This window comes from Lupinus angustifolius, chromosome LG06 (genome assembly GCF_001865875.1).
Source record: "Lupinus angustifolius cultivar Tanjil chromosome LG06, LupAngTanjil_v1.0, whole genome shotgun sequence".
NCBI lineage: Eukaryota > Viridiplantae > Streptophyta > Magnoliopsida > Fabales > Fabaceae > Lupinus > Lupinus angustifolius.
In genome coordinates, this window is record NC_032014.1 from 20,129,843 (window position 1) to 20,155,312 (window position 25,470).

At 32.3% G+C, this 25,470-nt stretch overlaps 2 protein-coding genes across 2 annotated transcripts; both read left to right on the forward strand.

The window, feature by feature from the left end:
* Positions 5,689–9,035, forward strand: LOC109350138. Its single transcript, XM_019591287.1, has 3 exons — positions 5,689–5,941; positions 6,041–6,159; positions 8,540–9,035. The coding sequence occupies exons 1-3, from the start codon at positions 5,796–5,798 to the stop codon at positions 8,545–8,547; spliced, it is 273 nt and encodes a 90-aa protein (XP_019446832.1). The 5' UTR covers positions 5,689–5,795; the 3' UTR covers positions 8,548–9,035.
* LOC109350869 (zinc finger protein 4-like) lies at positions 14,925–15,652 on the forward strand. The gene has a single exon (XM_019592181.1). The coding sequence runs from the start codon at positions 14,997–14,999 to the stop codon at positions 15,561–15,563; it is 567 nt and encodes a 188-aa protein (XP_019447726.1). The 5' UTR covers positions 14,925–14,996; the 3' UTR covers positions 15,564–15,652.

The window sequence follows — 25,470 nt, forward strand, 5'->3', positions numbered from 1 at the left end:
ACTTAGTCAACAACAGTACCACAGCTTAATCAACATGCTTCAACAGAATAATCTCATGGGAAGCACAACAAACCATGATGACCACAAGGTTGGCAATGTAAGCAATATTCTCTCTGTTGCTTCAATGCATCATGAGGAAGAACACTCAGGTACTTCTAAACCCAACTATCAAAACACCTCTTGGATACTTGACAGTGGAGCAATTGACCATATATGCTCCACTTTGTCATTGTTCTCTGCATACTACAGAATCAAGCCAATATTGGTAAAACTACCTAATGGAAGGCAAGTTGTAGCCAAAATTTCTGGCACTATACCTATTTTACAGAACTTAATCCTGCATAATGTTCTTTACTTACCATCTTTTTCATATAATTTGTTGTCTATTCCTAGATTAGCTATGGATATCTCATGCATCATATGCTTTAATGAATCATCATGTGAAATCCAGGACAAGAATACTTTGAAGATGATTGGTACAACTAGGATCATCAAGGGATTATATGTGCTAAAAGTTGCTATCTTTCATCATAAAGTCAATTCATCTTTCACTCAAGAACCTAACATTAGTAATACTGAACTATGGCATTTTAGGCTAGCACATGCCTCTGAACAATGTATGCATACCCTTAAGAAGCAATTTCCTTTTATTACTTTCAACAAGAACCATATATGTGATGTATGTTTTAAGGCAAAACAAAAGAAACTCCCCTTTTCAATTAGTAAATCTAGATCGTTGCAAAGATTTGATATTGTGCATGCTGACATTTGGGGTCCTTTTGCTATAACTTCAATACATGGACATAGATATTTTCTAACCATAGTTGATGATTACACAAGATTTACATGGATATTCCTATTGAAAAATAAGGCAGAGGCATCTCAGGTATTGCAGAATTTTATTACTTCAATTGAAAATCAATTCTCTAAAAGAATCAAGGTTGTAAGACCAGATAATGTAAGGAATTCTTGATGGAATCCTTTTATTCCAGCAAAGGAATCCTTCACCAAACTAGTTGTACTTATACTCCACAACAAAATGGAGTGGTCGAAAGAAAGCACCAACATCTATTGAATGTATTAAGAGCTCTGCTAATTCGAAGTCAGGTACCAAAGGTATATTAGTCTTATGCTATTGTGCATGTTGTTCATATCATTAATTTTCTGCCTACCCCTGTTTTGCATCATAAATCACCTTTTGAAATGTTGCATGGAACACAACCTAATTTACATCATATTAAAGTTTTTGGATGCCTTGCGTATACTAGTACACTCAGTCATTCCAGATCCAAATTTGATCCTAGGTCTGCTAGATGTATTTTCCTAGGCTATAAGAATGGAACAAAGGGATATGTTGTTCTCAATTTGTCTACTAGGGCCTTACAGATTACTAGAAATGTAATATTTCATGAACTTAGCTTTCCTTATAAGACTAAGCCAAATCATGAAGAGACCAATGCAGACATTATTAAGCCTCTGCCTACCACTTACTATGAAGACATGTTTTCTTTCCCTCACTTGAACCTTGAGGCAGAGGGTCAGAACAATAATGAACATAATGCTGCTAACCATGACATTTCTGTTGATCAACCCTCACTTCCTCAAACCACTTATCTAAGCACTAGAAGAAGTGATAGGGTATCTAAGCCTCCCTCTTACTTACAAGATTACCACTGTGCTCTTATGAGCAAAACTGATCACTATAGTACTTCTAAATACACCATATCATCTTATCTATCTTATGATAAATTGGCCCCTAGTCACAAATCCAGGCTTCTTTCCATTAGTACTCATGTTGAACCCAAGAATTATGCTCAAGCTATTTTATATCCTCACAGGCAGGATGCCATCTCAACAGAGTTAAAGGCCTTACAACTCAATCATACCCGGATTCTCACTAATCTTCCTAGTGACAAAACTGTCATAGGATGCAGATAGCTCTTTAAAATTAAATATAAAGTTGATGGGAGTTTGGAAAGGTACAAAGCCAGGCTTGTGGCTAAAGGCTACACCCAAACAGAAGGAATAGACTACATGGCTACCTTCTCCCCCGTTGCCAAAATTAGCACAGTTAGAATGTTGCTTGCCTTGGCGTCCATTCATTAATGGCATCTTAAACAACTAGATGTCAACAATGCCTTTTTACATGGAGATCTTAATGAAGTAGTTTATATGAAGCCTCCTCATGGACTCCACACTTCTAATCCTACTCAAGTATGCAATCTTGAAAAAACATTGTAGGCCTTAAACAGGCCAGTAGGCAATGGTTCTCTAAACTCTCAACCTTCCCAATTAAGCATGGCTATACTAAGTGCAAGGGAGACCATTCTCTCTTTGTTCATTGGATATCTGCTAATTGTGTTACCATAGTTCTTGTTTATGTGGATGATGTCATACTTTCAGGCAACAATCTTGATAAAATCAACCATCTTAAACACTTACTCGACTCCACTTTCAAAATTAAAGACTTAGGAAACCTGAAATTCTTCATTGGGTTTGAAATATCTAGGAATCACACTGAAATCACTATGAATCAACGAAAGTATGCTTTGGAAATCCTTTCTGATGCAGGATTACTTGGCTACAAACCATCTAGCACTCCTATGACCCAAGGTTCTCATCTATACCAAAACAGTAATGGTGATTATCCCAATTCTTCTGCATACAGAAGACTAGTTGGGAGGCTCATTTATCTTACTAATACTAGGCCTGATCTCACCTTCTCTGTCCACTAACTAACTCAATTGATGGCCAAACCAACCAATTCCCATCAACAAGCAGCAACTAAAATACTCAGATACATCAAAGGATCTTTTGCTTTAGGCATCTTCTTTCCCACCAATTCCACTGTCCAATTAAAGGCATATGGTGACAGTGATTGAGTATCTTGCCCAAATACTAGGAGATCCATCTCTGGATGCTGCATTTATTTGGGTAATTCTTTGGTTTCTTGGAAATCCAAGAAATAGAAAACAGTTTCTCGTAGTTCTTGTGAAGCTGAATATAGAGCCATGGCTTTAACTTCTTGTGAAATCACATGACTCACTTATCTCCTCGAAGATTTACAATTCTCTTATTCTAAATTTGCTTACTTTATTGTGATAACCAATCTGCTTTGCATATTGCATTTAACCCAGTTTTTCATGAAAGGACAAAACATATTGAAATAGATTGTCACACGGTTAGAGAGCAATATACAAAAGGTAAGATCAAACTAATGCATGTTCTTACTCATTTCCAGTTAGCAGATGTTCTCACAAAAGCTTTAGGAGCAAATGATTATGCTTCCATTCATACCAAGCTTGGACTGCTCAATATATGCACTCCAACTTGTGAGGGTATTAAACAATGATAAAAAACAACTTGCACAAGGGAACAACCTATGTAGCATTCAAGCAATCAGTTCCAGTTCTAATGCTATCAAGGCCAAAGCTCAAAGCCAAGCATCCAGACTTGGTAACTTGGTCATATCAGAACAATGAGAAATCAATTTCTTATCAAAACTTTCTCTTTATGTATTTCGCACATGGGAATATAACTTAGTTAGTTAAGTTAGTTAGTTACAAAACACTTCAAAATAATTTTTCAACTTTCAACTTTTATCTAACTAAGTTTTGTAATAGCAATCTCATCCTACACTCTCATTCTTTAACATAGAATTAATTTGGTGGACTTGGCCCAACCTCAAAAAAAACTTCGGAGCTGTCCATTCCAACCTTGACTTATAATAGGTTAGATCAAGTTAGACTTTTCATAAACAGATAAAGTTTCTTCAAAATATATTTAAACTTATATGTCAAACTTTGCCCTATCTAACATGCTTATTAAACTTGATAGACAATTTATTTAATCATATTATAATATAATTAATATTATTATATATGAAATTTTAATATAAAAATGTACACAAAAATACAATTTAATTATTAAGGTAATGTGAACTTGGTTAAAAATAGGTTTATTAGCATATTTAAATGCATGTTAGCCTATTTCAAGGACATATACTATAATAAACCTCTAAATAAGCTAACACCACAAGTGATGCTTTTAAATATGTATATTATTTTAAATTGATAAACTCATGCCCTTATATACTATATATCTCAATTAAGGATGACAAAAAATCAAATATATGAGTACTCGTTCCGCAATGAATACTCGTAATAATAACTTATGAGCAAAAGTAAATTTTATTATACTAATGGGTACCTACAAATTTAAAAATTTATTTTTTAATTAAATATTTTTTATATTATATTTTTTATTATTTTAAGATCATATATTATCTAATTTATTTTATTTCATAATTAATTTTAGTAATTGAATTATAATTATAAATTCAACATATAAATATCTTATTTTATATATTGATTATTACATAAATATTATATTTAAAATTGAAACTCTTTGAGTATTCACGAATATCTGCATGGATACATGCAAATAGTGTGAGTAGGGCTCGAGTAAACATTACTTGCGTCCGCCCGACCCTGTTGTCATCTCGACTCTCAGCTTTTTTAAGCCAAGATCTAACATACTCTATTTCCATCCTTAATTCTAGGGGTGAGTAAGACCCGACACTACATGTTCACCCAGTTCGGTTCGTTCATGATTAGACCTGAGATTAGCCAGAATTCGTCGGATCTAGGGCTGAATTCGAGTTCTAAAATTAGACATTGTCAATATTTAGAGACGAGCAAGAGACAAAAATAATCTAACCCGACTCATTCTATGGTCATCCAGTCATCATGTATGTGCGTTTGTCTACTCAATTGTGTACAAAGTGAAGATGTTTCTTTGGTTGAAATATCATTGATGCTTTAATTTTTCAATTATATATACATGATTAACAATATAAATATCATACAAAATGTCAAATTAAATATTCATAATGCTAAGTAATATTGTGAAAACTTTATCAAAAAAAAGTATACATTATATTTAATGAGTCTATAGTCAAATTTGAAGACAAACTCAATCAATATTTAAAGTTAAATTAATTTCGGATCTAGGTGGTTGGATTCTGGGTTAAAAAATAACCTGGCCAAAAAAAACCTTATTCAATCCAACCAAATTTACGCTCTTTAATTCGATGACAAATCTATTCAAATCCAAAAAAAAAATCATTATTCAATCTTGTGGTTCATCCATTTCATTATTTACAAATTTGGATTGAGGGTAAAAGTAATTTTTTATTGTTAAAATAATTACCCTTTTATCACTGCATATTGTGGTCAGTTTGTATTACATAAACCATTCCTCATTTTTCTACCCCTATATCGATTCCATAATTTTTATACTTTCATTACACTGACTACCTCTGCATGAGAAATAAGTGTAATTTTTTAAACAAAAAATATGATAAACGCAATTAAGTTAAATAAAACATGGTATATTGTGGAGACAAGTTCAAATAATATATGAGTCAATATTTCTTTATTATTGTTTTGTTTTGTTACAATATAGTATAAGAGCAATTTAAACAATATCTCTTTAGAATTGTTGATACATTTTATAACAAAAATAATAAAGATACATTGATTTGTATATTATTTGGATTTTTCGTCACAATATACCATATTTTGTTTAACTTAATTGTATTTATCACATTTTTTGTTTAAAATATTACTGGGGGTGGTCAGTGTAACGAATGTATAAAAAGTATGAGAGATTTGCGTAGCCGTAAAAATAACATTACTCAACCCAAGCCCTATCTCCGTTCTACATTCTTTATTGCAACAGTGTATTACATTTCTTCCTCCGCCGCCGCCACCTCCGCTCTCAACTCCACAGAAATGGCTCGGCACTGCGGATCTCTATCGAGGTCGCTGTTCTCCGCCGCGAGAACTATACCAACTCGTTCGTCCTCTCAACCTATCTCTCCACCTTCACTCCGCTCTCACCTTCTTCACTCTCGTCGCCCCCTCAATTCACTCCCTAGGTACCTTCTTTTCTTTTCAAACATGTTCTCATTTAATTATTCATTTTATTTTATTCATTTTTTAATTGTTAATTTATTTTTTGTTGATTTATTTTGAAGCAGTATTGGACCATTGGGTTGCACCTACTCGATGTTGCCGCTGCACAGCGCCGTCGCCAGCGTTCGCCTGACTTCACGTATTACCGTCGAGTCTCGCGCTTTTTGTGAGTTGTCTCAGGGTATGTGTTACTTCATGGTATTACTTGTTTGTTAGAATTTGTGTATGATGTTATTACAATTATTCAGATTCTGATAGTATCATATTATAATTAATTGAATTATCTAGTGTTGTTGTTACTTATATTGATATGACATTGCGTGGAAATACGTCTAGTGTCGATAAGGGTGGTGAAAGTAATTAGCAAGAGCAGCTTTTAGCTAAGTGAGAGAGGTTTGGCTTAGTTTGATTGAAATTGCTCATTGAGGTGCCAACTAACAAGAATCTGATGATACCGAATTCGAATGTTGCAGTTAAGCGAGATGATCTATGATGACAATGGGAGTGCGTAGTGGACTTTGATATGAAATCCTGTGATTGTCTATTTGTTAACTTCACACAAGTTAGAACTCCACAATACCTTTGGTGAGAACAAACCCTTAATAATGATCTTATTTCCAAAGATGTTGCTAAAGAGAAACTTGAGATAGAGGAGTGATCTACCCACCCTAACTCCTTATGGCAAGGTCTAATGTAGAAAGGGTCATTGGAAACATAATAAAAATTCATCTCGTGCTCCTAATAAAAATTAAGACTTCAGGAAACTGGGTAATTAACTAATTATGAACACCACAATGCCAGGGTTCCTAAACAAGCTCCCTTTAAGAAAATGTCTCGGGTAAAGACAAAGGGTAGCCAATGTGGGTTGTAAACTGTGTGCCTCTAAGCTTACCCCAAGTTCAAGCCTGGGTTGGGTTGAGGAGTTTTTGGCTCAAAGTGGTCAGTTTTGACTTGGCTCGCTTAAACTTAGGTTAAATGGGTTCAACCTAGGTAGTCTTATGAGTTGGGGAAATAAAAAATTAAAGGATGAGGTAAATCACAAGGTTAAGCAACCCTGTCATTGGAATGTGACTGGCAGCTGGATGAAGAAGGGCAGTAGTGATGGTTTACAACATATGGGCATGGTACTGTCGGTGAGTGGCGCTTACGGCGGAGGCTCAATTCTGATCTGGACTGGTTGCCGAGGAAGCTGATTGCCCTGGGAAGAGGCCATTTTTTGGTGGTTGCTTCATCTGCATCGTAGGACCAACAATAGCCATGTTCCTTTGTTCTTGATTATGCAAAGTTTGTGTTTATGGTTTTTATGGTTTGTTTTATATTTTTAATTTAGGTGTGCCAATCTGTTTAACCCACCAACCCACCTTGGTTCCTTTGGCCAAAATTTGGTTCACCACCAATGTGAGCCAGCCAGCCCAGCCCAGCTCACTTTGTGAGCAACCCATGATTGATCAATTTGGGTGAGTTGGGCTAGCCTGTGTTTTCAGCTCTTCATGGTATTCGAAAAGTGATTTTGGTAGATTCAAGGCTTGCTATGAAGCACAGACAAGTCATAATAGTCAACATGTCTGACATAGACATTTAAAAAACTTCATGGATACTCCTAAATCTGTTCTACAACTTTTGACTTACTTTTGAATTTTTATACTGTTATAGATGGAACTAGCACAATAATTCAATAAATGTTAACATTTTATTATGTTTACAAATTACTTAGGGGAAGCTTTAAAACATTACTTTTATTTTAATTTAAGATTTGTACTTTTATGTTAGAGTTTAGTCGGTTTGCATTGTCAGTGTAAAGGACATTTGCACTGGCTTCCAACAATATATTGTTAAATCAATATTATTGCTATTACTCTCTTAATTATTAAAACAAAACAACAAATATCTAAATATTAGTTTTGTCAATGACAGTGCATAGCACTTTAATTCTTTATGTTATCTTTATATGAATTCAATACGTTGTGTTGGATGAGTGGACATACTAGACAAGATATGATTAGAAATGAGTGCATTAGGGAGAAAGTTAGAGTAGCTCCTATTGTAGAAAAAGATATTAGAATCATGTCTTAGGTGGTTTGGATATGTATGGAGGAGATGGTAAAAGCTCCTGTAAGGAGAGTTGATCAATTGGAAGCTAGTCCAATTCTTAGAGGAAGAGGGAGACCAAGAAAAATCATAGGGGAAATGATAAAGAAAGACATGAACATGATTTATGATAGGAGCATTATAGCGTCGTTCATTCCACGTAGTCGATCCCACTTAATGGGATAAAGGCTTGGTTGTTGTTATTGTATATAAATTGAATACGTGGTGCAAAAGGTTAATGAACGAACCTGGTAACTATGATCCCATTATTCCCATGTTGTATCTGGCTTCCTAGGTTTGGTTAGAAAACAAGCAAAACTTTGGGAGTGGAAGATATTAACAGTGTTTTTTATTTGTTCATTACTGCATTAGTAATTGCAATTCACTGGTAGGCACGTTTATTGTACAGTTCAATTATATGGTTGATTTGGAGATATCCTTTGCAAACTAACGTTTGTCCTTATGTGCCATAGGTACTTGAATGGACTTTACAATCAGCGCGAGTTATGCTTACGGGTTATGAATGGAAGTGAAAATGATGACAGGTGCTTTCAATCAGGAAGCTTGTTGGTTTGGATTTTTAACATATCTCTTTCTTTTAGGGGGTTCATTTGAGAAAATATTTTATATAATTGTATTATGAATTAAACATCAAGTAAAATTATTCTTCTGACTCTGCTTTCTAGAGTAAGGTGGCTTACATTTGACTGTTCTCCGCAATGGGTGTTAGCCTCATGTACCATGTCGATTTTTTTATTTTATTTTTTCACTTTAATCTAGTATTCTAATACAAGTAAGAACCTTTCGAAGTAGTTAAAGGAAATAGACTTGATTTGTTTTGTATCTGAGAATAATGTGGCCCAAACTTGAATTATATGATATTAGTTTGTAGTAGGACAGACTGTCATCATCATATGAGCAGTTTTCTGATGCTCTTACAATAAATTTTTTAGGGCATGACTGAATCAAGTGCCTGGTTATTATTTACTTATTGCTAACAATCTACTTGAGATTAGGGAGTGTTGTGAAGAACTTGAACCACTTCGTTCAGTATGGTCCATTATGTTGTGAACCATCAATCCCCATGGCAAATGTTTGCTACCATGGTTGGTTGTGTTATGCCTTAGAGGCAGAGGCAATTACTAAATGTAGTTACTTTTTATCAAAATGATTAGTTCCCGAGGCTGACAGGGTTGCCTCTTGTGGAGGATACCTGTGGCTAGACCAAAATAAAAATTGTTTACTTGCAACTACGAATATGTGTGCTTGATCGAGAAAGAACTGCAGTGTGCAATATATGATAGAAAATTGACTAGGTTGTACTGTTATGATATTGCATGGTGTCTTCACATATAAATCATCCCTTTTAGCAGTTTCCTAAGTCTTATGAATTTGCTGCATAGATAAAAATGGCATGCACACAAGTTGGTCCATGCTTCTTTGGTCATGAAATAACCTTCATTCACATATTTGTCCCTGGTACCAGTTTGTAAAGTCTTATGAATTTGCTACATAGATAAAATGGCATCCACACAAGTTGGTCCATGCTTCTTTGGTCATGAAATAACCTTCATTCTGCATATTTAGCAGTCCATAACAAGACAGAGTCAGATGCTTCAATAAACTGTATTCAAATCTGCCTTCTCAGAATTTTGATTAGGAACTCTGTTGTTGTTGTTCCATCTTACTAAGAAAACCCCTGGAGTGATTTTTAACCTTGGTTAATACAGAAGTGTTGCACTCAGCCTATGAAAATCGAATACATTATCTGTCTCCATCACTCTGGTTAGTGAGCATGGTAAGAGAATGATGCTCCACCAGCGCACTCTGGTTAAAGCCACACATTATTCTGAAATGGGATGCATTAGTTCGCTAATTTTTGAGCATGAGAGAGTAAATACTGTGCCTGGCATTGTGCCCCACAACAGGAAAGCTTGTGTTTTGTTCCTTTTTCTGTGACCTTGTTATGGCATTATGTTAGGACTGTAGCTTTCTCTGCATATAATTAGATAGCTAAGTGTACTACTCTTTTATTTACAATACTGCCACATCTTGTGCTGGGAAAGCCCTTGATATGTTTTAGAAAAGTAGAAGAAAAGAGTATGAAACATATTAAAATTTGATATCTTCAGATACCAACTTTAGTTTTGTGACAGGCTGTCTCTGATATTTGCCTACCATCTTAGTTGATAAATGTCCTAACTTTGGTGGAATACTAGTAATAGGGACAATACATAGAGGGAAAAGAAAAAAGTTTGTGCTATTTATGATGTTTTCATATGTACTATTGGAGAGAACAGTGTACTTGCGTATAACTGAAGGGTTTCATCTCTGCAAAGTTCAGAAGATAAACTTTTGAAGATGACCACTGTTTATTAGCATCTGCTACATGATGGGAATTTGTTCTTCTGTTTTTCTTTCCATTTTTAACCTTTTTGTCTTCAGTTTTGAAAAGGGAATGTACAAGCCAAACTCAACCATATCTAGAAATATCAGGATGAGCCAACCTAAGCTCATTTGGGGGATTCCTAATAGACTCAATTAAATTTTTAGTCCGGATAAATAGGGTACATTTTGTGACCATACATGTAAGTTTTTATTATTATTTTGGTCTCAAGAAAGTTTAATATTTTGGAAAGCATCTATTCAAAATACACCTAAGTGATGTGTGAATCAGGTGTACTAAGTTTGTCAATTAAGTATGGATCCTCTCTGGTGTCAATCGGGTGTACTAAGCCTGTCATTCTAGTATGGATCCTCTCTAATACTAGAGAGGTCAATATTGAGTTAGGATTATAACATATGACAAATTATTTTTTGATGGTGCAGATTTTAATTGAATAATATCAAAAATCATTAAATTTCATTCACTCATATTCCAGTATGAGAGAGTTCCAACACTTGTCAATCATGCTTATTAGTGGCATGTGTCATTCATGCGAGATGTTAAAAAATAGGGAACAAGTTGAATAAAAATTACAGCTAACATAACAATATTTCGTATAAAAACCATCACTAAATTTTAACATCATTTTTTGCATTTTATCATAGGAAAACAAAATACTATTAAAGCTTGTTTTGGTTTTTTTCTTCGTTTTTTCACGTATTGTTCCTAAAATGTAAATGAACAATCAAGGGCTTTATATGCATTCTAATTTCTAAATGTGGCATGTCAACACAACTAAATGGAAGTGATACAAGTATTTGATAGGTTCTGCTTACTTACTAATGATGTGTTGTTGAAACATAAAGCAGAAAGGTAGGTATTTTGTTTGACTTGGTGCTGATTTCAGTCTTAGCCCTTTGTACATAATTGGCAAATCTTTGGGATTCTAATCCTAATATTTTTTTAATTTATATGATATTCCAACAAGATAAGACTTTGGCAGATTAGAAAGTTCCTTGTCATCAATCCAACCCCTCAATTATTTTATCATAATGAAGCTTCAACATCACAATTCCTTCATCTATCACATTACTGAAGAAATAATAAACTTTAAGAACAACTTAAAGAAGATTCTGATTTCTAAGAATAAGCAACAATTGGCTCATAATGCTCTTCAACTATACATAACACGTAGCCACTAACAACTAGACACCACAATCATCATATGCAGAGAGAAACTGATTAAAAAACTCCACCACTTCTTTCTTTTCCCTTAACTTTTTCTCAACATTATTGACAACTTTTGTGGCCCTTTAACTTCCACAACAGGAGCATTGCATTATGGAGATGAAAGACTTTAGTATGTATATAGTCAGTGTGTAAAAATATTTGAGAGAAAAATGTATTAATGGCTATACATTGTAATTGTATCATGGACTATTTACATTTAATCATCACTAGCTTTTTTAAAAAGTAATTCAAATGAACGATGAATAATGTAATGATTGTACTGTTTCATGGTGACTTTCACTCTACTGACACTAAAGCAACGATAGCCCTTTCTTTTTTGGTAACTTCACTCACCTATCAGTATTCGGTAATGTATCTTAATCCAACTTATAGACAAAACTCTTAATGAAAGATACTAATTGTTATCACTTAAACACACAAGGAGAGTTCAATCAAAAAGACTAATCTATTAGGTGGGAGACTCATGGCTTAAGTACCCCTATTGAGTTTGCTATTATACTCAATGTGGACTCCTAACAGATATTTTATACACAACAACCTATTAACTATCATAGAGACTCTTACTTTTAAATAAAAGTAAATACATAAATAATGAATAATGTAATCATCATTTCAAAAATCTTTATAGTGAAAATAAATAAATATTTAAATTCTTATAAAAAATTATGCAAAAGGATACCACTAAAACCACTATCTTTTATGTATTTGGTATTTTCCTAAAATGGAGCATATAATTTTCCCCATCTTTTTACTACAAACGTGTCCCTTTCTCTGAGTAACAACAAACCAATGTCCATCTTAATGTGTCTGAACTGTGTCTTGGATGGATGCCAACACCAGTTAACCCGATGCCAAGTCACTGTCTGTGCATGTATGTAATTTGTGGCCTATTCTACAGAGTACAAACTTGATATTTCCCATGTCAAATTTGCGGCTCCTAAAAGACCAGATCAATTTTTGTACTGGTCTACCAGTGGTACACACTTTGCAGGGTCCAGTATGGGAACCTATAACTTCTAAATGTGCTAAAACCCTGCACTTCTTTGGGATTAGGAATAAGGACTTTCAACTTTTTCTAATCACTTTCATATTTACCTCGTGCAAGGACTTTCAACTTTTTTTTAATCACTTTCATATTTACCTGGTGTAAGGTATTAGGGGTGAGCAGGACTCGGTTTACCCGCTCACCAAGTTTGACTTGATCATGATCGAATCCATATAGGATCGGGTCTCATTGCATCTGTGATCAGATTTGGGTTCAAAAATTAGACTCATACGTTATTTAGGATCGGGTAGGGGACAAGCATAGCCCGACCCGACTTGCCCCATCGTCATTCACTTATTATATTTGTATACGTCTCTATTTAATTGTGTACAGAGTAATGACATCTCTTTAGTTAAAAATATCATTGATTCTCTATTTTTCATCATATATACATGATTAACACTATATACCTATATTATTTCATATGTCAAATTACATATTCATAACAATTAGTAAAATGTTGATAATATTTTATCTAAAGTAGTATGTATTATATTTAATTGAGTTTATGGTCGAGTCCGAGTTCAAAGTTGTCCCAATTGATATTTAAGGTGAGGTTAACTTCAAGTCTAAGGTTGAGTTCATGTTTAAAAAAAATGACCTATAAACATTTAGGATTAGGTAAGGAACAATGGTTACATGAACATGCTCACCCCTACCAGGTATGAGTAAGGGTACGTATTCACTTGGTACACGGTTCCTTACTTTCTACAACAATATTATGAGTAAGCAAAATATTATGAGACCTTAGTTCTTATGAGGACAAATATTATAAAAAAATATTTTACAATAGTTACTTAATATGCATTACGAATATTGGTGCATTCACTTGGTATATGGTTGATCACTTTTTACCTTATTAAACCTTTTTTTTATTTATTATGAACTCTATTTGTAGTATATGATATAGTGAATTTGATATGAGATACATATGTTAAAAAATGGAATTATGTAACAACACTTTCACTTTTGACCGAAGTAATATAAAAAAGGATGACCTAATGCTCACCGAAGCAAGCAACACTTGGGATCTTACTATACGATCGATCTCTCATTTCCCGAAACCGGAAGAGAACCTGTCTTAAGAAAGCAAATTCTTCAAGATTTATATAGGCTTAGAGTTAGCTAGACTCAATGATAAATTAAGTATCGTTCTCAGACCGCACAAAACTCTCACTTAGTAAAGTATGTAAGGTAAGTATATAACTTTATCTTACAAAGAAAGTTTGTTTTTAAGATTTGAACATATGAACTCACGACAGAAATAATATTTTCGTAAGAAATTGTTGTGTTTTAAGGTTAGTTTGGAAGTTGAATTTTGGAGGAGAATAAAGAGAAAGATAAGGCTTGAGAGCCATGAAATACACTTGTGAGATGACTCCTAAGCCTTCTCTTTCCATTCCTTCCCCTTCAAAATTCAACTCTCAAACTAAACTTTAACGAATGAAAAATATACTTATATTTAATGAAAAATATAGTTATATATTATTAAATATGTGCTATATCTGAAGTTATAAAAAACAAGAGATCTTCTATTAGGTGGATACTGTAGATATCTCTTGTCAATGCTGCATGATTTTTTTACCCACAACGGTTCCAACTATTGTCCTTAAATTTTGTTAGGTACTTGGAATAGTGTCATCTAGGTTCTTACTCTTCAGAGTACATGACAGTTTCAACAGTAAAGAGTCTATTGTGAGAACCAACATAGATGCTATAAGAAGCTTAAGCCATAACACAAGTAGGAATCTCAAATCATAAATTGCCAACACTATATGACATTAGCATTGTCCCAATCCTTCCCTAAAAATGGACATGCAAAACTCTATGGGAACAGTGTATGTAACTTAATGCTGAGATCATCAAGAGATAACACTTGTCCAAATAATTGATTTTAATCTCCCACTTTCTATCTCCTGCACTCAATCATTCCTACCTTTTTTTTTATATATCAATATTTAAGGGGATCTACTACTCTCTAGTTCTAGATAGTCCAATATTAGAATATAAGGATAACGGAAATTTCTTGATTTTTAAATTTTTTATTGAAAAATAACTTAAAATTATATCCGTTAAAAATATTTTTCGTAAGCATCATAATCCCCATCCAATATTGGACTCTTTAGTATCGGATTGGAGTTAAATTCATATTTAAGAGCAACCGCTCCAACTCCAATTCCAATATCATATGCTTCTACCCTAGAGTCTTGAAAAAGCAAAACCATTCTCATCTTAAACAAGCATTATAATGACTTTGATAAAGGAGCATGAAGTAGATTATGAGATATCAATCAATAAACAAGATATAGATGGTGGATCAAACTCATCACAGACTCATGAAGATGCTACTAAATTTGGTGAATGGTTGAGTCTAAGCCTCAAAGGAGACATGCCTCTTGAATCAGAAGCTGATCATCAAAACACAGATTCTCAATCAAAACCAAACAAAAACAATAAACTATTCTCATGCAACTTCTGCATGAGAAAGTTTTACAGTTCACAAGCCTTAGGTGGACATCAGAATGCACACAAAAGAGAAAGAGGAGCAGCAAAGAGTTACCAATCTCATAAGATGATGATGACGAGGACATCAATGAAGAGGCCACTTGGAATCCAACCTCATTCACTTGTGCATAAACCAAACCAAGAAAGGTCTACTATGGTTGCTAGATTCAGTGATGCAAATAATTCTGAGGTTGGAATGATATGGACACCCTTTATGCATGTGGATTCAATTTGGCCAGGTAGCTTTAGGGTGGACTTGCCAAAGCAAGAGTCAGATATCAATAAACTTGACTTAGATCTTAGGCTTTGATATATTTGGTCATATGAATTTACATTGCTACTTTGTTCTTAATTTTCATGTTGTTATATGTTGTGTTTATGGTTTGAAATTGTGATCCACATGCAATCACGTCGCAAGACACAATTGTGGCTACATCTATCATATTTTTCAACCATTTCTTTTGCAATTATAGTTATTGTAATAGAGAATACATTTATTGTCGTATAAAATATGTCACTTTATGTATCATCAATTATGATTGATTCGAAAAATATTTAATACTTAAACTTTTAACTTAAATATATATTTTTTAACTAATCATAACTAATAATGACAATATATGCGTTCCCATATTACAATATGGCTGCAACTAATTTTGAAATGGCTAATAATTTGTCAAACAAATCTATTACTCTCACTATAGTTTTATCAATTGTTTTGCGAATGAAACGGACACATTAGTGGTTTATAGATAAGAATTTACCTCATCTCTTTGTGAAGACGATCGAGTTCTTTCATAGTGATATTATGAAGACTTTAATAACATCCATGTGTATTTCTTCTGTTGTTGGTAAGCCAGAATGACAATCTAATAGTAGGATTGATTTTGGACATAAGAAGGGAAAGTAGAGTACAAGAATACAGGCTAGTGGTTGTACGAAATCTTTAAATTTTATTTTGGATTTTTTTAAGCAGCCTATAGCATAAGAAAATTCTACATTATGGTAGATAGTAATATCATACCATTAACATGAAAGAATATAGAGCTAATACATACTTTAATATATTTACAAAATATGAAGGGATGAATTTAAATTTCCTTTATCTTATATCCAACTTCATGGTTAAATATGTAGGTTCTAAAGTTTTATGTACAATTTCTCTTAAGCTTCATCTCTATCTGCAAGTAAGATTTTGGAGGGGAATGAAGAAAAAATGAAAGATTTCAGAGCCATGAAATACACTTGTGAGAGGACTCTAAAATCTTTCATTTTTCTTCATTCACTTCCGAAACCCAACTCGCAAACAAATCTTTAATAACTTAAAGCCTCATGAAAAGTTATATTCATTTGAATTAATATTCTTTTATGAAGAGTGATCTCCTTTGAATTCAAACTCTTTCATAAAGAGTTATGCTCCTCATTTTTTTTATTTCTCATTTTTGTCATCATAAAAATATAAATAAAATGTTTGTTGTATACACAATAATTTCCATAGCAATTATATTCATAGCATAAACTTTATTTGAGTTAGAACACCATAATTTGACTAATTATAATAAGAGTAAATTATATTGACACCCCCTAAATTTTACTAAAATTATACAAATCACCTCTCATATTTTTTACACCTACGCAGACTCCTAATTTTCATGCTTTCATTATACTAACCACCACTGTATGATAAATAAGTGTAATATTTTAAATAAAAAATGTGATAAATGCAATTAAGTTTAACAAAACATCGTATATTGTGGAGACAAGTCCAAATAATATACAATTAATGTATGTTTATTATTTTTTGTTACAAAATGCATTAACAATTCTAAAGAGATATTGTTTAAATCGCTCTTATACTATATCGTAACAAACCAAAAATAATAAAGAGATATTGACTCATATATTATTTGGATTTGTCTCCACAATATATCACGTTTTGTTTAACTAAATTACATATATCACATTTTTTGTTTAAAAGATTACACTTACTTTCATGCAGGATGGTCATGTAATGAAAGTATAAAAAATAGGGGGTTTGTGTAGGTGTAAAAAAGTGAGAGGTGATTTATATAATTTCGTTAAAACTCAGAAGGTATCAATATAATGATACATTTAAACATTGTTTGTTTTTTCTTTTGGTTCTAACTAATGGATGATGTTACATACTCTAATTTATAATCTAATTTCCTATTAATATTGATAATAGTTATATTTCATTTATTCCTTAATTAATTATTATATTATGATATAATATATTTAAAATAATACACTACTTATTTAATTAATTATTCCTCATATCTCATTGTAATACACTTTTTATTTTAATATTAGGAATAGCACTATTAATTTATTTATCTAACACTAGAAACATAAAAAAATGATCATACAACAAACATTTCATAAAAGCATAAAATTATACACACTATTTACAATAATTCAATTTATCATCATTTTTGGGATGTTACACCTTAGAACATATGTGGTTGTTTGTTGGTGATTTGGGGATAATATAAGAATATTTTTTATTTTTCCTTTAAAATATTATTAACAATGAGAATGGAAAATAATATATAATTATATAATTTTACTAAAAATATTTAGATATTTTGACATTTTGTCTCAATAAAAACCTAAAATTGAGGGAATTGTAAAAATAAACACATGAAGGATTTTATAGGGTTTGAGAAACCCTTCAAAACCTTCTCCCTTATTCATCCAACTCCCCAAACAAGGGGAAGACTTCCCAAAGTCATTCATTCCTCTCTAAAACCACACTCCTAAACAAAGCCTTATCACTTTTAATATGCTCCCTTTGTATGTACAAGATACTTAGCTAGAGCATGGTAAACTTTAACTCTGGTGCATTTTTAGTTCTCTTCTTGAAGATCCCCTCATAGACTTTGAAAAACCTTCATTGAAGGTTCAGCTCAAACTCCAAATTTCATTCACTTTTTGAGCCTACCAATTTTTGGGATCCTTTGCTTAGCAACATCAAGTTTGAAGGGGTAAATAACATTATCTTATTTTTATTTTAGTTAGTTATTTTTATTTGAATGTATTCATAGTTTATATTTATTTGTTAATTATTATTTAGGTTGCTGATATCTTATTATTTAGAATGATTTTTACTTATATAATAATAGCTGCTTCATCTTAATACTAGAGTGGAACCATTTTTTCCCCATTCTAAGATTCTTCAGACCCAACAGTGAAGTAGAGTTCCTGCCCTTTGGGTTGTAGCCTAGAGTGCCCCACTAGGAGGCCCAAGAGAGGAAGTGGGGATGGGGGAGAAATGAGAAATAGATGCAACTAGAGAGAAGCTCAATATGGCCTCAAATGTTTTTATCCATGAGATAATTTAACTTAGAAGTTGGATCATGAACAAATAGTATTTGGGATAAAGATTACATACTTCAAATGATGTCACATTCCTTATCTCAAACTAATCTGAATATTACATTTTATTTTAAAAAAAATCTTTTATTTATGTGACAATATGCAATTGTTTGAGATAGAGAATGTGAAATTATTAAAAACATATGATTCAAGATTTATATAGTGGTTTTCCTTTTCATCAACAAGTTGGAAACTAATTATTATAAGATATTGAGACTAAAGTCGACAAAATTAGAGCTAGCATCAGCTAAACTTATTTGTTTAAGAAATTTTTGTATCGACTCTTAAGAGAATAAGTTGAAGAGTCACATCACCTTACTAATATTATATATGAAAGTATAAGGGGAGTTGGCCATAATAGGTAATCTAAATGGTCATCTATCAAAATTTTGTTAGGTTAATTAATTCTTATATGCTTGATTGTACTGAGGCATTCTAACCAACTACTTGGTACCTCGAGTCTATTTTAAATGGATCATTGTTCATTAAGTTAGTACATCTTAATATAAAAATTTGAGTGTTTACTTATACTCAACACATCAATGTAATTGTAACTCTTGAGAATAATTTTTTAGTATTACCAAAAATATTTTCTCACTTTTTTGGGTAAAAAATAATACCTTTTAAGGTGTATGACTGTCCCTCCTAATAAATATCGGACACAAAAATTAAGCCCTTGACATTTTAGTTATTATGTAATTTAACCAACATCTTGTTGGCAACTGTGAAGAATTTGATTACTCTAACATTTAATAGCCTTTTGAAAATAGAAATGCTTCTCGATAAGCATTTCATTTGTTAAAAGAAATCTTTCACACTTTTTCTTGATGTGGCAAATGTTTTCTCCGAGTGAGACTTCTCCAGTAAAGAAATACTGTAAAATATTAAAAGAGAAATAAATGTATTGACGTTTGTGTCATTTTTATTTAAAATGTGATTATATATTTATCCTTAAAACTCAAATGAAATAATCACTTCCCTCTAATGGAGAGGAATTTCACTGGTTATCTCCACATTATGGAAAAGAACTGTTCCAATAAGTGTCATACCCACAAATTGAACTTTTAACCTTATATCTATGTAGAAATCCAATAGAGCCTTACATTATTACACAACATAAATGTTTCACACTTTACAAGAGCGTTACTATAACCAAATTCCATCTTGAAATAACTGGAAAATATGAGATGTCTAAAGCATAATGACAATTAAGTAGGGAAGAAGAAGACTTCAAAAACAACAATGCCTCATATCACTACTAGATCTATAGGTAACTATATATTAGGAGTTGGCAGGCAAAAGATAATTGGCTGTAATTTCAGAAGACATAACATTTAATAGCCTAGCTATGATTATGGTCCTATATAGACAAGTCATGTGGGGTTCATATACAAGACAATCATACATCAGCATCGAATATATACTTGTAGTCTATATCAGCCATGTGATGCTCCAAAGGGCATCAAATTTTATGGCAAGACTTACACAATATCCCCGGAGAAAACATACATCACAGTATTTTCACTTATGTTTCAAATTACACTCCAAAATCATAATTGTAATGAATGTAGTATCACAGTTTGGGAAGTCTCTGGCAACATTGTGACGGAGGTAACTCTAATCGCACCAACCACATTTTCTCACAATTTACCATAATTACAGTAAGTTTAACTCATCACAACAACTATCACAATTTAAAACTTTACTAAAAACCTTTCAAATTGCTTATAACTCAGAAACTTTCATGAATGCCACCAGGGATGTTTCCATAGCTGCCTAGCTGCTAAAATATAGTGGAAAAATTAATTAGCTTTAGGTGCATCACTCACCTACCATCCATCAGGGTCAAGAATCTCAACCGGCCGGCTTCATAAAATAGGAGATGAGAATACTTCAATTTTGACATCGTTCAACTTACTTAGATTAGGATCCAAAAATATTTCATAGGAGGAATATGTCTTACATTTTTATTTTATTTAATACAACATTTGTTATTATTAGGGGCGAACATGAGTTGAGTAAGTCTTGTTCCTTACCAAATCCTAAATATTGGTAAAATTATTTTTTGAACTTGAACCCGACCTTAGACCCAATCTCAAATGTCGATCGAGACCTGCCATTGAACCTGAACTCAATCCTAGAATCTATGATATTTTCATCCAAGAGATATAATTACTTTGTACACAATTGAATAGACACACATATAAACATAATTAATAGGTAACCGTAAGATAGATTATGTTGAGTCATCTTTTCTCTTACCCAAACCTAAATATTGATTGAATATAATTTTTGAATCTGAACCTAGACTTGATGAAACCTGACCATATTAGAGTCCGTTCATAGTCGGGTCAAATTGGATGAGAGGGTAGGGTGAGGTCCTTCTCACCCAAGTTATTATGTTAGCAATCAAACATATCAGGATATATAATTATACGATAACAAAGTGTTTCTTATAGTGAAGTTCATTTTTTGTAGGTACTACATTCATGACAATCTTCCAAGCTAAGCATGTATCTTTGTTTGTATATTCTTTGACCAAATTTACTTGTAGTAATCTTTGTCACTATTCCTTGTCTCCTATTGCAACATCTGATAAGTATTTCTAGCTGAATATTGATCTCCTTTGTCCTGAGTCCATATTCTTGTATAGACACAATCTAGTTTAGGATTTGTTGATGCTAAAGCCCGATAAAGTTCTCTAGTCTGATGTTGTATATTCCAGGACCACTCGTTGTTTCTCCATTCCCAGGGAATTGCTTACTTTAGCTTCTTTGTCCAAAGCTACCGAATATAGTTATGGAAAAGAAAGTTTGACTTGTCTGTCCCACCCATAAGTCCTCCCATGATATCACTTCCCGAATTTTTATACCATTTTCAAAACAATCCCTACCAACCCCCTCTCTACCATGAATAAGGTTATCCAACTCTTTCCGCCATGTTGACCCCTCTTAAAGTATTTAGATTTAAAGGTATATCCAGTCCTTAAAAACTCATTTTTATATTTATGTATTTAGAAACTAAGACTCTAACTCATAAAATATATTTTTCCTAAACAAATCTCCATCTACCTAAAAAAGATAGGTTAAACAAAGCCAAATTCTTTATACATCGTCCACCTTCTTCCTTAGATCTACGAACCTTCATCCAACCCACCCAATAACTATTTTCTTCTCCCTCTCTCCAACTCAAAGGAATTTTCTTTGGATTTTTTTCAATTCCAAAAATAATAGATATTGGTGCTTCAAAAAAGGATAGAAAATAAATAGGTAAAGATGTCAATATTGAGTTTAGAAGAGTTATGCAGTCACCAAAGGAGATAAGTTTGTACTTCCAAAGATTTAATTTCTTTTTGAAGATTCCAAATGATTGGATGCCAAGTGAAGAACATTTTGGGATTAACACCAATTGGGTATTCCCAAGAATTTAAAGATGAGACGACTATTGTGGAAATTTATTTTTAACCCAGAGGCCAGTTCATAACATTTCAAATGGTTTTAATTACCATCACATTATGCTTAGATTTCTCACCTATAAGTAAGTAAGGTATCATATGTTATTGAAGATGGGATACCACAACCTCATTCTTTTCTCACCTTATATCATTTATAAATATTTTTCTTTACTACTTTTCTCTCATAATGCCACTGAGATCTTCTACTACTACCAAGAATAAAAAGGAATCATTAAGTCTCCCTCTCATAAACCTCGTTCCATCATGAATCCACTAGTTGATCAATCATTGATTAGAATAGAAATGGTTGAGGACTGCAGACAGTTTTTAAACAAAAGAAAAACAATAACCATTGAATTTGGTAATCCCATGATATTATTATTCAGTGCTTATAATATTATATTAATTTTTTAATGTAAATATTTTATTAAGTTGGATTTGAATTGTCCTACCTATTTTATTTATTTTTAAATAAGACTTGAAAGGTCGTGTCTGCTTCTTTTTTTTATCGATTTACATTATTCATTTTAATTTTTATATATTTTTCATATTTTAATATTAGATAGGATTAATATTTAAATTATTTGTCAGGAAAAAATATCCATTAAAGTAAAAAAGAAAACATATTTTTTAAACTAACACGTATGTAATTGGCATGATTATGATTATGCGGTATCTTTACATACATTAAAATTGCAACTCATGAGGTAAGAAAACATAAACATGTTTTGTCGGGAAGGGATCTACTTAAGTAAGATAAAATAATTTATTCTATATTTTAGCCATTTATTTTAAGAAAATCCAATAATTTGAATTACTAAATAGATTTGAATTTGAATTATTAGATTTCTCTAAAATAAATAATTAGGATATGGAATACTATAAGTAAGTGGATTATCTCTCTTTTTCTTTTCTAATGTTAATAATGGCAAGAATAAGTGAGACAACTAGTTAAAACCTGCAACAAGGCATATCTTCGACTTTGCCAAACATGCCATATGATATGCTCATGTTGATCTTAAGATTTTGTTTGGGAGTTATGAGGGAAAAGGAATGAGACAGATCAAGAGGTTAGGAAGATGAAGGAAGGGAAGGGAAGGAAAAATGAAGGAAATCCTCCCCATTATTTGAGAATATAAAATTTAGAAGAGGGAGGGTAAACTAATCATAATATAAGAATATATTTTTTATTTTTCCTTTAAAAATGTAATTAACAATGAGAAATTGACAATAATGTATAATTATATAATATTACTAAAAACATTTAGCTATTTTGATATATCATCTCCAAAAAAACCTCAAATTTGGGAACTTTAAAAATAGACATATGAGGGTTTGAAAGACCCTCGAAAACCTTCCCCTCTCCTTCATCCAAATCCCTAACAAGAAGAAGACTTTCCAAATCCATCCATTCTATCCTCTTCCCCTCCAAAACCTCATTCCCAAACAAAGCCTAAGTGTTTTGAAAAAATGTATAATATATGTGGAACATAAAGATTTATACAAATTCAATATGCCACCCATTATTTATTTCTAATACATATAATAAAAAGTTAATAATAATTAAATATAAGTGATATGTGATATAATAAGAGTATAATTTTTTTTTACATTTATGACTGCATACATATTTTTCTCATTGTAGAATTTATTTGAGTAACTAGAATGTCAAGTCATATGGTATAAAAACGATTTTCAAAGTTGTTATGTCAACGAATTTAATTAAATCTATTATTATTGTTGTTTTGATGAAAAACATTATATCATAATCTTATTATAATATTTTAAAATTTTGTTGATTTATATGAAGACTTACAAGCACAAATTGAATTTTGGGTCATTTTCGAGGTTTTATCCTTTTCTTATTTTGCGTTTCAGTTAAATGAAAGAAAAATTTAGATTACGTTTCTGTAAATGGAACATACATGTTACTTTAACTAGAAAATAGGTTAATTAGTCTCCATAATGATAAAATATAATAATCTTATAGGTTATGCAATTATATTGTTCCAAACTGACTAACTGGTTTTCATTTAAATTGCATCAATGATGTTGACTATAGATGTTTATACTTTTAAAATATGGTTCATCTTCATATCATACTATGTTTATACTTCTATAACATACATGTATATCTAATTTCATCGATATACTATTTAATTAGTGAATCATCAATTGATCAATTATACCATATATCAATATTCTGATCGATTTGATATTAGTAACACTAGTTGAGCTATTTGTTTTATATATATACAAATAGAGTGATTCAAGTAAAAATAAATTTCATATAAAACTTTGAGGACAATAAATATTATTAAGCATTGAGCAGCATTCTAACCAGGAAAGCAGGGACAAGGCTAGGGAAAAGATGAACAAGGCTAGCTAGACCAAGCCAAAATATGATCAAGTAGAGGCCAAGGCCAAGACAGACCTTGATCGAGGAAGCATGGCTAGGCCAAGACCCATCCAGACCCTGACCGAGGGAGCAGAGCCAATAAGGCTAGGCCAGACCAAGGCAGCAAGGCAAGCAAGGCCAGACTATACCAAGGCAGTAGGGCAAGCAAGGCCATGCCAAATTAGTCATGGGCCATTTATTGGTCCAACACATATACCACTTGGCCAAACCATACTCCAAACCAACTTAGCAGATTTGAGTCAAAGCAACATGACAATTCTATTCAAAGCATTCAACAACAATAACTTGTGCAACAAGAAAAAGTTTTATTCATTCTTGATTTGATTGTATTTAATCATATGTGTTTTACATCTTTTACCTTATGTTAGTTAGGTTAGTTAGGTTGTTAATTTGTTTAGTTTGGAAGTGTATAAATCTTCCTTGGATTCCCTTCTATTTATAACTTGAATTCTTTCATTCAATAATAATCATAATTTTCTCAAGTTCTCTTATATTCTTTTTCATTTACTTCACTTCACATATTTTTGTTTCAAGAATCAATTCAGATTCTTGTTCTATTCTCCACCAAAGATCTCCTTTTCATATATGATGTCAGAACTCTTTTTTTATTTACAGAAGAGCTCTATTACATTCAATGACATCATTACTATCTTCAAATGCTGCATTAAGCCAGATGATGTCATCTATACAAGATATGAAATCACCATACTATGTCCATCCACCAGATTATCCAGTAGTAGCTCTAGAATCTCATATGCTGAATGGACAAAACTACCATCAATGGGCAAGAGCATTGGAGGTCAGTCTTAGCACCACAAAAAAGTTACCCTTTGTGGATGGAACCATTAGATTCCCCTTAAAACTTATCCTATCTATCCAACTTGGAAAAGAGCAAACAATATTGTCATATCTTGCATGAATAGATCAGTATCACCAGCAATATCAGAA